General features: G+C 33.1%; 1 protein-coding gene across 1 annotated transcript in view; it reads right to left on the bottom strand.

Annotated features, from left to right (window-relative positions):
- Window positions 1–16318, bottom strand: part of KIAA0825 (KIAA0825 ortholog) — a 407465-nt gene that overhangs the window by 310205 nt on the left and 80942 nt on the right. The window contains exons 4-5 of the mRNA XM_065874850.1: window positions 14688–14856; window positions 10984–11653 (exon numbers count right to left, since the gene is read on the bottom strand). Coding sequence (XP_065730922.1) covers window positions 10984–11653; window positions 14688–14856 — 839 coding nt within the window. The remainder of the gene's footprint in view (window positions 1–10983; window positions 11654–14687; window positions 14857–16318) is intronic.

The following is a 16318-nucleotide window of genomic DNA, read 5'->3' on the forward strand; positions in this document are numbered from 1 at the left end:
CTTAATTTTAAGTAACTTTTTACTTCCTTACAAGCCCAATTTTAGATCTCCATTTAGATAGCCCAACCATCAAAGTGCTTATGAATGTTCTGGTAAAACTAGAAGCAAACTAAAAATATATGTATTAAACAAAGGAATAGACATTGAATTTTAAGAATGACAGAGGCAAAAGACCTTCTGACTGGAAATCCATTATAACTTTTAAACATTTTACCCAAAGCTAAGGATTATTTTCTTATTTCCACATGTGAGGAAGGGATTGGTCTAACTCTCAAAGCTACCAGCAGTTTCTCCTCTATAAATCCCTGTGCAGAGAGATCAGTCCATACTCAGAAAAATGCCAATTTTAACAGTCCCAGGTGTATAAGACACAGATTTCCCCTCGGTTAAAAAATAACTAAATAAAGGTAGAGATGTTAAATGACAGCTACTTTGAGGCAGAAGATATGTTTTATAACAAATATTTGATTTCATAGATGTGACACTGATGGTCAAAGATTTTCATACTTATATATAAATAATGAAATTGAAAATGTTATAACAATGTATATCTGCCGAGTTGATTTTCATTAACAAAGAATGTTGAGGTACAGGAACAACCATTACAATTTACAGTCTTCTGTTAGAAAGAGTACATTTTTAAAGGAATCTTACCAATGTCTTTTTGCTTATTAAACTTTTCTTCTTGAACATTTATGAAAACAAGTTTGATACTAATAACTGATTGATAGCATAGTAACCAGAAGTCACATATTACATTTTCTGAGAACCTAAGAAAAAAATATGTTAATTAAACAACATTCAAGGTTATAATAGTCTACTGGAAAATGCCCATATGCTAAACAAGAATTCAGGGATTCATGATCTGTAAAAGCAAAAACCTGTAAACATTTTTACATAAAACAACAGAGCTAAGCATTCACATTTATCACTGTGTTCATAAATCAAGACATAGAATGACATAAATAACTTTAGCAGGGGAAAGCAGAAGTCAGAAAAGTTTTAGAAAGGTTGCATTAGTGACTTACCAAATCACTTTCTACAGAATTTGAATTTCTGGCCTACAACTGCTTCCATGTGTATTACTCATCCACATTCTTTGCTCAATATAGAATGGTTGCAAAATAAATTTGTTTACTTTTAGAATAATTTTATTCTGAACTTCTCTTCAATAATTTGTTTACAATTATTTTCATTCTTCTCTTAATTTGTTACTTATATTTTTAACTAGACAATTTCTTTTTCCAAGTTAAAAAATAAGGGTCTTAAAATCTCAGTATTTTAATCTTCTTTTTAATTTTTAAAACTGTTCCTGAATGGTTAATAAGGAATATAAATCTCAGGCTGACTCATGAGAAACCAGTAAGTCATTTTTATCTACCATCCTTAGTTTTTCAATGTCATAACTAGAGAATGTGGCTACTAAAATATTCTTTCCACCTTTAGGAAGAACACACAGGTATTCTAAGGAGTCAATAATTGAGTGCAATTTAGCGTTTGCTAATTGTTGCTGCACAGAAGGAAAAATATTACCCAAACTAAACTACATCCACTTTATCTTTTAGGTAATATACTTTCTACCTTTGTTGCTTTAGTGTCTTTAAAACAAAGATTCAGAGGCCTCTGAACATTTAATGGTGAATAATGGGGTCAGAAAAATAGAGCCATGCAGCAGAAAAACATTTTAGGTAAATAAAGATACGTGTGTATATGCATAATACTACATATCTACCCAACCACGGAACGTACACCCTCCCCTCATACACATCCAGTCATCTTTCTCATAGTTTTTAATCAAATAAATAATTTTCACAGATGATACAACCTTTAGTAGGAAGAATTTAAATACGCCATCAACTCCTTAGGGAAAAAATTCTAGTGTGAGACTTTTCGTTTATTTTCTTACGAGGCACTGAGGTATAGTGAGAAGATACTTCTACTCTTAGTTCCATCTCCAACTTGATTTGTTAATCAGCCAAAATGCCATAGTTTTCGTCACCCATAAAACAAGAACTGGAGTTTCTGCACTGCCTAATTTCAGACTGGTGGTGGAGCAAATATAAATTAAATAAAAAACCCCGAAATGTGGAAGCATCTTGCAAACATATCGTTAACATGTGGGATTATTATTAATTAATCATAAAAGGATCTTAAATCTAGCAATAATTGCTTCAACTATTTCAGTAACTTAATTACTTTTAGCTTAACTCTGGCAAAAGCCTTATATGTAAGCAGATTACCTGCTTCTCTAGGAATAAAATGAGAGTCTCCTCTAGATATTTTTTTATATTAAGTAAAAAATTAACATTATTATTTTCCTTTTCATGTGTTAGATGGAAAGTCTTGAATTTTTTTTTCCTTTCCCAATTTTTCCCAAGCAGAAAATCCAGTGATGTAGCTTTGCACTCTATTACTATCATAGTTGCTTCCAAAATCCAAGTTTGTTTAATTTTATATGTAGAGAATATATATATGTGTTACAATTCCAGAAAGTCCAACACAAAAATCAGGATCTGTGGCTCATGGGAATCACTCTTCAAATTATAAAAGGGTTCCTGGTCTTGCAAGGGATTTCATTTAGCAAGAGAAAGAAAGACAGTATTTAAGAGAATAGGCTTGGTCATAATTCAGAAATGGATTTGAATCCTAGTCGAGGTACATCCTAGCAGTGGGACTTTGGGAAAGCTCTTTCACTTATCCAATCTCAGTTTCTGCAACTATAAAGCAGGGATAATATCCAAATTTTCAGAGATGTTCGTAAGAATCAAATGGTGTATCAGTGCATAAAGTGCTTAGCATGGTGCATGGCAAATTAAAAGGACCTAAAAAACAGTATCTATTATATAACTAATTTATATATTTGTAAATAGATAACAAGGAAAAATGAAGATGATCAATGAGAAAATATTAACAAAAATTAATGGTGAATTCATGTTTTGAGTAGTATCCTTTGCAAAGTATATACTTTATTCAGGTTTTTAGTGCAAAATAGAGCCTAAGCTATTTGTGCCTTACCAAAACTCAAGAATAAGAATGGCTGGGAATGACGTTCAACACAGAAAACACTATCTTAAATGGCATGAAAAATTTGTCCTGTCCTGCCTCTTATATAAAGGGTGAAATAAAACTAAATAGCTCTAATTTTCACCCTCACCTTGATGGGTCACCCTGTGTACTTCTACTATAGAGAGACAGACAGTACAGAAAGGAATTAGACTGAGTAGAGAACATCCTCCAGGCTCAGAAAAAGGGAAGACAAGCCCGTTCTCTCTACTGATGGCATGGATGTCCTAGCACATCCTAGGTGAAGCCTCAATAGGGCTCTGAACATGCCATGTAACCGAACTTGCAGGAGGGAAGGCTTTAGAATCAATTATGCCAAAACCCAAATCACGTTTGACTTTCTTTACGTGCTGAAAAAAATACTAAAATTATTTACATAAGTTTAACATGTACACTTGTTTTCATATGGCTCATGAAATTCTTACCCACAGACTTTTAGGAAAAGATCACTCATTCTTCCATGCTTTATAGTCCTAATTCTGAGGTTTTCGTTTTGTTCTTACTTACAGAAGGGTTTGTATGGATACAGAGACACTTTCTGAGAAAAAGTATTTAGTCCATACCTACTGTCTACAGCATTGCAGAAATGAGCTGGTTCTTCCCCAGGAAAAAGCACAAGTCTTAAATCCCTGCTTTGCCTACTTTAAATACATGCCAGAGAAAAGGCATATGAATTTCTTTTCAATCAACAATACAAAATAATATTGTATTTCAAGTTCTTGCCTGTGATCTTAATTTTCAATGACCTGATTTAAAATGCTACTAGAAAAAAAAATTGAAACAAAAAATAAAACAAAACAAAACAGTTGGTTGTAGGATCAAAGGGGAAGCCCAACAAAGAATTTCTAGGAATAGCTTCAGATGTCAGCTGGAAGGAGACACTCTACTTCCTGTTTTTGCTTAACCAGGGACTCCCGTCTTCACCCTCCCACCCTCATTAAAAATGCAACTGTAGGAAGTGGGCACTTTCCATACTGTTATTTTCAAGTTTCACTTGGGGAAGAAAAATCACACAGATAAAGATCGAAAGGACGTTTTTGTATTTGTTACAGTGGCATACAAAGCCACACATTTAGCCAGCTAATACATCTATACTGTCAGTCAGCAAAGAAAATAAATGTGACAGTTTCCACTGACAAATTGTAGGTATAAAAAATCTGGTTGTGGAATGATTTCCAGGTCACAGAGTCAGAATAAGTTTAGAGTTAAAGCTTAGATATTATCTAATATAACCCTTTCATTTTATCAATTAGAATGATATGAAGAGGTTAAATGACTTATCTAAGGTCACAAAAACAAGGGGGTAGAAGATTCAAGACGAGCACCCTCGACTCCTGATAACTACTTTTCACCTTCTGAGAGCAAGTACTTGTAAACAAGGAATATACCAGTATTTCATTAAAGAATAACAAGTATGATAAAACAGTGGGGAAAAAAAGCTAATCAACAATATCATTTATTAGTATTTTCAACAACAGTACAACAAAAAACCCTGAAATTGTACTATTACTTTAAAGGAATTTGTGATAACTGAATAAAGATATAACTTTCTTTTAGGAATTTTTTTCCCCATTACTGTTTTGTATTACTTGAAATTCCAGCTTCTACTAGTGTGGGGTTAGAAAACAACAAGCATGATTGACATCAGAGAGCTAATGGAGATCTTCACCTCTGTCTCAGGAGCACAATAGGGTCAAGAGATGTGGTATCCTTCTAGGAGGCTTGGTCTCTTCTGTAACAATAGCATACAAATGCTTCTTTCTGTACACACTTTGCATGCTGGCCTCAATATACTTCTTTACATTTCCCTGAGATCATCACTCAGCTAGTCAGAGCTACTTGAGGAGCAGGAGGGAAATTAGGGTGATTTTGACTGGCCTACTTTCCAACTGTGATCTGTGCCTCCTTAGTCAAAATTCTGCCTTTATCTGGGCTTGAGGGTCTTCTTTACTCTAAAGGATCTTTTCATCCCCAGAGGGATTCTGTTTCCCCTACCCCCAATCTTCCTTAAACAAAATATAAAGGAACTGGGAGAGGGAAGGGGTAGAGGCCACCAAGTTTCAACCTCTCACCCACTGGAGATCTTTAGAAACCTTCCAAATACTCAAAGGCATGTATCATACACTCAAGCCTTTCCCTTTCAAGCTAACAATAACCTCAAGAAAAATTCAGAGTAAGATATACAGGGGATCATGACATTTATCCTATGATTGAAATCTCCTAATTGCGTCGTTTCATATTAAAATACAGAGAATTTATCTAACTAAAATTTACTACACATAAACAATCCTCTTTTTCAAGCACTGAGAAAAGTAGCAATATCTTCTTACATCTAAAGAAAATACAATTTTAAAAGTAAAAGTAACTCGATGACTTAATCACTTAAAAGAGTATCTGTAAAAATATTATTATTCTTTTCTAGAATATATCACCAAATCACAAAAAGTCTATAATATTTACATTATAACATTATTTCACCATTTTCTTCAAATATCAAAACATAAAAATAGACACATAGACCAACGGAACAGAACTGAGAACCCAGAAATAAACCCTTGCATATATGGTCAACTAATATTTGACAATGGGACTAAGAATACTCATTGGGGAAAGGGTTAAATAAATGGTGTTGGGAAAAGTGGATAACACATGAAGAAAAATGAAACTGAGCCGTATCTTACAACATGTAAAAAAATTAACTCAAAATGGATAAAAGACTTAAACCTAAGGCCTGAAACCATAAAACTCTTAGAAGAAAGCATAGGGAAAAAGCTCCTTAATGTTAGTCTTGGCAATGATTTTTTGGATATAATACCAAAGGCATAAGCAACAAAAGCAAAAATTAATAAATGGGACTATATCAAACTGAAAACCTTGTGCACAGCAAAAGAAACTATCAACAAAATGAAAAAATTCTATGATAGGGAGAAAATATTTGCAAACCATATATTTAGTAAGGGATCAATATACAAAATACATAAAGAACTCATACAATTCGGTAACAGAACAACAACAACAACAAAATCCGATTAAATAATGGGCAGAGGACCTGAATAGACATTTCTCCAAAGAAGACATACAGATGGCCAACAGGTACATGAAAAGATGCTCAAGATCACTAATAATCAGAGAAATGCAAACCAAAACCACAATGAGATATCACCTTATACTTGGCTATCATCAAAAAGGCAAGAGATAACAAGCATTGGTGAGGATGTGGAGAAAAGGGAACCCATGTGCACTGTTGGTGGGAATATAAATTGGTACAGCAATTGCAGAAAACAGTATGGAGGTTCCACAAAAAATTACAAATAGAACTACCATCAGCAATCCCACTTCTGGAATATATCTAAAGGAAATGAAAACAAGATATCAAGGAGATATCTGCACCCCCATGTTTGTTGCAGCATTATTCACAATAGCCAAGATAAGGAAACATCCTAAGTGTCCATTTATGAATGAATGGATAAAGAATGTGGGAGATTGAGATAGATAAAATGGACTATACTTCAGCCATGAGAAAGAAGGAAATCCTGCAATTTGCAACAACATGGATGGACTTTGAAGGCATCATGCTAAGTGAAATAAGTCACAGTCAGACAGAGATAGACAAATACTATAAGATATCACTTATATGTGAAATCTAAAACAACTAAACTCATAGAAACAGAGTATTAAGGTAGTTACCAGGGGATGGGGGATGGAGGAAATGAGGAGATATTGGTCAAAGGGTACAAATTTCCAGTTAGAAGATTTAAAATTTCTGGGGATCTAATGCACAGCATTGTGATTATAGTAATAATAATGTATTACATACTTGAAAGTTGTTAAGAAAGTAAATCTTAAGTGTTCTCACCACACAAAAGTAATGGTAATTATGTGACATGATGGAGATATTAGTTAATACTATGGTGGTAATCATTTTGAAGTATTAAGTGTACAAATATTAAGGGTACAAATCAACACGTTGTACATCTTAAACAGTGTTATATGTCAATTATATCTCAATAAGGCTGGAAAAAAGAGACTAGTGTATATACAAGGTCTGCTTAAGATATCTCAGTAGATCACAAAATAAGCATTATGAAGTCTTGGAATGAGAAGACTGTGGGATAGTTTAGGGGAAAGTAAAACAGTGACAACACTAAAGTAGATTTAGCATACAGAGGATTCACAACAGTGCTCTTAATGGAATGAGCTATTTCCGTCCTGTTCTTTTAGTCAGTAGAGCACAGTTATAGTCAGGGTATTGCAGTCAGACAGACCTGAGTTTATATCCTGGCTTTACTTTGTAACCTTGACCAAATTACTTAATATCTCTATGCCTTAGTTTTCTCACTATATAACAAAGATAAATAAGGGTACCTACCTTGTTGGGTGGTTAGAAGGATTAAATGAAATAATGTGTTGCAATGTCTGACCCAATAAATGCTAACTCTTGTTACTTAAGGAATGTCTAGAGTTTCAGGTAAAATATCGAAGATTTGGGCTTCCCTAGTGGCACAGTGGTTAAGAATCTGCCTGCCAACGCAGGGGACACGGGTTTGAGCCCTGGTCCGGGAAGATCCCACGTGCTGTGGAGCAACTAAGCCCATGCACCACAACTACTGAGCCTGCCCTCTAGAGTCCGCATGCCACAACTACTGAAGCCCCGTGCCTAGAGCCCGTGCTCCGCAACAAGAGAATCCACTGCAATGAGAAGCCAGCGCACCACAACGAAGAGTAGCCCCTGCTCACCGTAACTAGAGAAAGTCCGTGCGCAGCAATGAAGACCCAACGCAGCCAAAAAAAAAAAAAAAAAAAAATCGAAGACTTGGTGAGTGTAAACATATACTAAAGATAATATACAACCCATTCTAGCCAATCTAGATTTTATTCAAATAGGAATATAAATTATAAATTTTATTAAGTATTTATAAATTATTATTTTGCTAATCTCAAACTGTATTTCCTTAATAAAAAAAATTTGGTCATTGGGCAAAATGTTAGTGGAAAATATGATTGCTTTGTTAAGAGTTAGTTTAGGAGTTCTCACACAGCATTAACAGCAGTTACTCAGTTTTCTTCCCTTTACCACGTCTAGCTTAGAAACCTTAAACACAGTACCTGCTAAATGCCTTGCCTGTGGCAGGTACTCAATACAGCAGAACGGAACTGATTTTCAAGCAGCCCACCTGAACAGTGCTGTTTGAAATTTCTTTTACAAGTGACAAAGAATTTAATTTTACATTTTGAGACAAGACCCAATAGCATGGTGGTTAAGAACATGGGTCTTGAAGACATAGAGATCTACATGTGAATCCTGACTTTGTGCAAGTGACCCAAGGCAAGTTAATCTTTCTAAGCTTCTTTCTTTGTTTATCAAATTCGGATAATAAGGAAAGGGATGCACTTAGTACAGTGCTTGGCACATGGAAAGCATTCGTTTAACAAGTGATTTATACCAAAGTTCAGATAAAGCAGCTTGAGAAAGATCAGTGCACTTGGACTTGTGGAAAGTGCTTCAAATTTTGGTGTAAAAGTCAACGCACATAGTTTTCTCTCACAAAAGCGAAAACACCTCAATATCAGCCCTAAAGACTCCATAGCAACTTACACATATTTTTAACCATATGGATCTTTTCTTCTGGTATAAACTAAACTATATTTAGCACATATAAAACTTTCATGTTGAAAGTACTTTACAAGTAAGCATAAACTTTTTGAGAGGACATAAAAATTATAGAAAATAAGTACACTTATGAAAATGCATTTAAAATTTATGTAATAATTAAAATGAAAATCTATTTACTTTGAGCAAAATTATAATGTTCCTAAATTAACTGATTTTGTATTCTGCTGTAACCTAAACTTGGCTGATGCATCTCTGTTCTGGGATGTGACACAGCTTCCTGAAGAAAATAAAAATTCTAAGACAAAACATTAAATTATTTGAAAATTCATATATCATATTCATATAATATATTCATATATCAGAGAAATTTGGTATTGTGGCATTTTATTAAGGAAGGTAGATAAAAATATAGTGAGCTGTGGAAATTTTAATGAAATGATCATAAATTCAGAAATAGCAATTCACCAAATGATAATTTTCAAATAATTAAAAAATATAGTTTATGAACCTATTTAGAAACATACCTCAGCATTCTATGTAAAGCATGAGTAATCATAATTTTCAAAATAATCATATTTTTTACCTTAAGTTTTCTTCACTGGTAGGAAATTAAAATGATGACAAGAAAAATTTATTATATCATAATAGATTCTTTTATCTTTTGAATAAAATTAGGAATCTTCAAATACTCTTTTATTATATATACTCTTATAGGAACAACATTAGAGGAACTTTAAAAATCAGCTGTAGTTAATGTTATGCTTCCATAACCAATTATACTATAGAATTTTATAATTAGTATTTCATAATAGGGCCATATTGGCATTGGCTGACTAAAATATTACAATTTTAAACTTCCAATTTTCATTAATAAAAGTTTCAACAAGTGTTCAACACTTCCTTTTACTTAATAATGCTTCAGCTCTGGAAGATACAATGGGTTAAAAATTAGACTTTTCTGTTTATATATATATATATATATATAAAGTTCCACCCAATAATTTATGTGATTAAAAAACTGAAAGTCTTGGGCTTCCCTGGTGGCACAGTGGTTGAGAATCTGCCTGCTAATGCAGAGGACACGGGTTCAAGCCCTGGTCTGGGAGGATCCCACATGCCGTGGAGCAACTAGGCCCGTGAGCCACAGCTACTGAGCCTGAGCGTCTGGAGCCTGTGCTCCGCAACAAGAGAGGCCGCGATAGTGAGAAGCCCACGCACCACGATGAAGAGTGGCCCCTGCTTGCCACAACTAGAGAAAGCCCTCGCACAGAAACGAAGACGAAACACAGCAAAAATAAGTTAATTAATTAATAAACTCCTACCCCCAACATCTTCAAAAAAACAAAACTGAAAGTCTTATTGGTAATATTTCTGACTTACATTTCCAATATCTTTAATAATTTAAATAACAGGAAAGAACACACTTCTATTACTATACTTAGAGAAAAAGAAATGCATAAGAGAAATGTGTAGTGGAGAATTTCACAACATTTATTTTCTGATTTATTTTCAAATTTGTAATTAAGTTTAACCAAATAGAAAAGTTAGAAAATTAAAGATATCAATACGGGAGAGGGTGTGGAGAAAAGAGAACCCTCTTGCACTGTTGGTGGGACTGTAGATTGATACAGCCACCATGGAGAACAGTATGGAGGTTCCTTAAAAAAACTAAAAATAGAATGATTTTTAAAAAAACTAAAAATAGAATAAAAATATGACTGAGCAATCCCACTACTGGGCATATACCCTGATAAAACCATAATTCAAAAAGACACATGCACCCCAATGTTCATTGCAGCACTATTTACAATAGCCAGGTCATGGAAGCAACCTAAATGCCCAGAGACAGACAAATGGATAAAGAAGATGTGGTACATATATACAATGGAAAATTACTCAGCCATAAAAAGGAACAAAATTGGGTCATTTGTAGAGATGTGGATGGATCTAGAGACTGTCATACAGAGTGAAGTAAGTCAGAAAGAGAAAAACAAATACCGTATATTAACGCATATATGTGGAACCTAGAAAAATGGTACAGATGAACCGGTTTGCAGGGCAGAAATAGAGACACAGATGTAGAGAACAAACATATGGACACCAAGGGGGGAAAGTGGTGGGTGGTGGTGGGATGAATTGGTCTGGGATTGACATGTATACACTAATATGTATAAAACAGATAACTAATAAGAAACTGCTGCATAAAAATAAACAAATAAAATTCAAAAATTCAAAAAAAAAGAAAGAAAATTAAAGATATCAAAAGGTTTAAGTTAAGCCAAACAGAAATGTAAAAAATCACTAACCCAAAGCATGCACTGCTCCTCTATGCCTGCTGGAGCTCTTGCTTGTTTTAATCACACGGACAGCATTTTCTTTGAACAGCAGCTCACAAAAATTTTCAAGAAATTTTGCCATTTCTTCTGTAACTGTATCCAGGTAAGTTTCTTTAATGAATTTCACTGTTGAAGATGGAGCTAAAATTTCACGTAGTGTGTTAAAATCCTCTTTTATCATTGAGTATAACTTAAGCATTGTACCTTGGTATCCATCAGCCATTATGTCTAAATTTGCTTCTCTGCTGTAAGAAGGAAAACAGTTCTGCAGAAGTTTAGTCAACAGTTTATTCTGTATGTTTTGGTACTTGATTGTAACTTCTGATTCTGGATAAAGAAATAAGAGTTGTTGTATGCATTGTTTTTTCAACAATATTTTTTGCTGTGAATTGTTTATTTCATTGTGGGTTTGTAATTTGCTCACTAAGAAGCGTCGAAGATGTAGTCTTATATCATCCCATATAGACTTTACATCCATAGAGGAATGATCTTCAACAGAATGAAGAGAAGTACTAGAGAGGAAATGGAAAGATGTTCCACTTAGAATGGATGGGAAGGAAACACTGCTGTGGCAGGAGAGGTCCCAAAGTAAATCCAATACCATTTCTTCTTGATTTTGTTCATTCTTCAACAAATCTTGCTAGTAAAAGTAAATTATAATGTTAGAAATGTGATTAACTATAAGGGTAGCAAGAAAAAATGATTTCTACAATCATACAGAATTTCATAATAATTCATTTCAATTTAGAATCAATACTATGATGTTTTCAAAAAAAAACTTATTTTTGCATTTGAAAGTTAATCTATTCAGACATTTTAGAATATTATCTTTATGGTCTGTTAAATTTTGTAAAGCCCAGGTGATGAACTAATTTTTCAATTAGATTTCTCAACACATAGTTTTTAGCCCTCGTTGTTATCCATTCCTGATATAACCTGAGCTGTATGGAAGCTTTAGCTTAAAAATTCTAAATAAAAATCTATAGTAAAATATCGACTGAAATGTACTCCTAAGACGAAATAAATTTAAGATAATGCCCCTAATTAATACCTAGTAGATAATTTTCATGGCTGAATGAGCATACTTATTATTATAAATTCCCAAATGAACATAGAGAACAGAGACCTTTAAACATAGTATGTGCCTAGGGGTTACTAATAGCTGCCATCCTGAGAAATAAAAGTTAATACATTTAAAGACTTTAACTTTCATTTAAATTCCTTTTCGAGAGTCATGTTAAGAAAGATTTTACTTTGGAAAGTAATCTGAGAATATTTCAGTTCTCTCCAAAGAAATAACTAACTCAAAATGGGAAAAAATACTCTCAGAATTGTTCCTCAAAACATAAGAAAAATTTTTGTATATTTTCTGTGTCAACTGACAGAAACAATAGTAGATGTAATTAGGAATAGATAAAAGACAAAAATTTACTTTGTTTTTGGACTTTGAATTACATGCACAAATTCTCCTTACATGCTGACTCTCCTAATTATGTCTACTTCAGGTAGTACTGAAATTAGCTTATATCCTCTAAGTAGCAACAAGCTGATTATTTTAAAAAAAACCTAAAAATGGAAGCAAGGTTCAAGCAGTATAAAATCAAGCCAGCTTGGAAATTACCTATTGACAAAGGTATTATGTGTGACTCAGAAAAATGAACAACTCCTAGACAAATTCCAGGGCTCTCTCTCAGTCATTCTAAGCATTGTGATCTCTAATTTAATGTTCTGTCTGTAATAAATAATAATGTCTAATATCTATGTAGTAGTTTATTATATAAAAAGCACTTTTTGATACAGTCTCTGACTTCTTCATAATGAAAACTCTGTGACATAGATACTTAAAACTTCTATTTACAGATAAGGACACTAAAGTGCAGAGTGTTTAAGTTACTTGCCAAATGTCACACACAATAAAGCACAGAACCAAGAATGGATGCCTGGTTTCATTCTCCTCATCCACGTTCTTTCTACTACACTCTAGAGAACCAAAAAGTGAACTGACTTTTCTGAAGCTCTACTTCCTCTCTTCCTTTTTATTTAGTTCTTTTGATACTTCTGGAAAATAAATGTACTTAGATAGAGTCCAGAACTCCAGCATTATGGTAAATTCTATAGAGCAAACTGGTCATATTAGTGCCTCAGACTTGGGTTTCTTTAAATCAGTCAATAACTGTAAATATTTGATCAAGCAAACATTTAAAGAATGATAGATTTAAAACATGTGGACATGTATTAAGTATGATTGCTTAAATTTTGAAAATGACTTCATACAACTGCCATAATGAGAAGCTCTGTTTCTTATTTAGTTAGATAATTCATAAATAAAAATTTTCTATGAAAAAAAAATAGATGTATGAAAAAAATTCTGTCAAGATTGACACTTTCAGCATGTAAAAACTTGACAAGGTCGTTTTAATCTGGATCTGTTTTAATAATGTGGTTCTTTTCTCAAAATAACATGATCAATTATGTTAAAACACCTAGGTCTGGAAGAGGCCTATCAGTCTAATGAATTTGAGCAAGACTAAAGCGGCCTTTGCCCTGCAGTGAATAGAGAATGACTTATGTGTGACAGATTAAAAGATAATTAAAAGCTTTTGCTTTTAATTAAATGAGAAAGCATTATTATATCAATATTAATGAAATTCATTACACACGGCTCTTAATAGAAATTAAAGGAATAACTATATCCATATTTATTCTTCAAGGCTCCACCTTCAAGAGATAATGGGTGAGAGGATTTTCTTAAAAGAATAAGCCTTCAGGGCACATAATCTTCCTTTCTCTTTCTTTTATTACTTTCTAAACATTTAAGAGACATCTGCAATAATAACAATAGCCAAAAATTATTTTCATCTGATTCTGTCATCCTAAGCCATCTACAACCTTAAGATATTTTCCACAACTGCCTTAGTCAATGTTTGATGCTTACACAAAAACAGTGCCTTTCTTCCCTAAATTAAATTAAAACCGTAGCTACAGAATTCCTGTTTTCTAACAATTGTGCTGTTTCTCTAGTTCTTGGAAGCTAGCTACCCTTGTAGATACAGATGTAATAAATTAAGTATTTCTTATTGAAGGCTACAGAAACCTCTCTAACATAGAGAGTGGTCAGTATCCAAGAATGACCAATGTAATAATTCTCCATCAATTAACAGTGTCCTATAAATTGCTGCCTTGATTGAAAAGAACTGGATATGCCTGCAGGTTGGGGATGAAGGGAATAATGGACAAGGCTACTTAATAGATACAACTGATGATGATCTTATTGTGCTTAGTAATGAGCACAAGAAAATGAGTAGTTGTGAAGGGACACAAAATGTAATAGATACCAACTTTTCTGATAGATAATCGTGGTACATTTCAGTACATTTTGTGGTGTTGATATGGTAAACATCACACCACAAATCCCTCAGGAATTATAATGTTTAATGTCCATTTATGTAAAACCTCATTTTATTATAAAAATCATAGTGAAAAATAAAAACACATAGCTCACTGGATTCCACTGAGGATATAGAAACAAAACACAAATCCTAACCCCTAGATATGGTGGGCTAATATGGTCAATGGAATAAATATTTACATACAGAAATTGAATGAAATGTATTCCATGTTCACCCACCCCACTCCACTGTTAAAACAAAGATTCTATTTTTTTTTTTTTTTACCAGTGCTTTGAGAAATTTTATCATATCTCCATGGGGAATGGATGGTGACTTGGATGAATTATAATTATAATTATTTAGCCATTCAAAACAGTCAGTTGTTGTTCGTAGCTGCACATCTGGACACTGTTTGTTAACTTCTGACTGTATTTCTTTAATGCAGTGTTCTATGCTATAAAAAAGAAAAGAAAAAATTATTTTGGTAGGAAGTAGGTAATGGCTCTGTCTCATAATATCACAGATCCTGAAATGTTTATATGCAGTACCCGGTGGCATACAATTTACAAAATTATAAAACATTCATATATGAAAATAGTAACAAAGAAACTATATTTTCATTCATAATTGAAAACTGAAAGCTCAAATTTTCTGATCGTTTCATTACAAACGCAATAGAGGAAACATACCTAGCTACTCAAAGATGAATTAAAAATTCCTTTGTGTTAAATAAAAAATCAAGTATAGATGCAATGAAATAATGATCCTCTTGATAAGCAAGCAGTGGACGGAAGACAGAGATAAAATATTCTTGATGACCGAAATCAGAAACATACACTATATACTAATACGTGAATGACTATATAAATTATGGAAAACCTCAATCAGTGCAATATTAAGAAATCACAAAAGTTACAAAGAACTTATAATTTTTAAAGTTCTAAAAGATACATGCTATATATACACTGTTATTACAGCTAAGTACCTTTTCCTGCCATCAAACTCTACTCCAAAAAAAAAAAACAACCCCAAAACATGCTAAAGATTGCATGTTAAAAAAAAAGACTGGAAGGAAATGAAACAAAAGGTTAATAGCAATTATCCCTGGGTGATGAAATTTGGTGTTTTTTACTTTTCTTTATTTTCTAAATTTTTTGAAGGCATAAGATGAAACTCTTCATTTACAAATAAATAAATAAACAGAGAAAACATGCCCAAATGCATCTTCCAATATATATATATGTTTAAAAAATTCCGTTAAAAGTATCCTTAGCTCTGAAACTAAAAAGATGTACTATTTTATTTTAATTTTCATTTAAAAATCTGTGCATTAATTATCATAAATCTTTGTGGAGTAAACTGGTGACCTTAAGCATAGTGTCATCTGTGGAGCCACATGGATATGACATATTACTACCACCTGATGGCAGCATATCTAAACTGCAAGAAAGCTTTATAAACAGGAAAATTATTTTGAAGCTGAATCCCTTCACCCCAAACTGAGAAGTTATGCATTTGCTTCTTAATAGTATTAAGAAACATCTGTTACTAAAAAGGTTACTACTGTTTTGAAAATATCATTGCTATTAATTATTGATTCCATGTGATAGAAACACAGAGGCTTTGGAAACCAAGCTCTGATGATTAAAATTGATGTCATATGAAATTCTCTTCTTCGAAATTCGTATAAGGTATTGGTTCCATATAAAACATACACTGTAAAACTTTAAGGAAAATTTTTCAGGAGACTTCTGAGCATGAGCGAATTCAACCTAAATTACCTTGAAAAAAATACATTCTGAGAATCAAAGAGCCTTTTCATGAAAACAAAGAACTTGCAAGAAAAACAATACCTCCTTAGGCCACAGGCCACTCAGTTTCCTGATGAGACAGTCTTACTCAGGAATACCAGTTCT

The sequence above is a fragment of the Phocoena phocoena genome, chromosome 3 (genome assembly GCF_963924675.1).
Source record: "Phocoena phocoena chromosome 3, mPhoPho1.1, whole genome shotgun sequence".
In the NCBI taxonomy this organism is placed as follows: domain Eukaryota; kingdom Metazoa; phylum Chordata; class Mammalia; order Artiodactyla; family Phocoenidae; genus Phocoena; species Phocoena phocoena.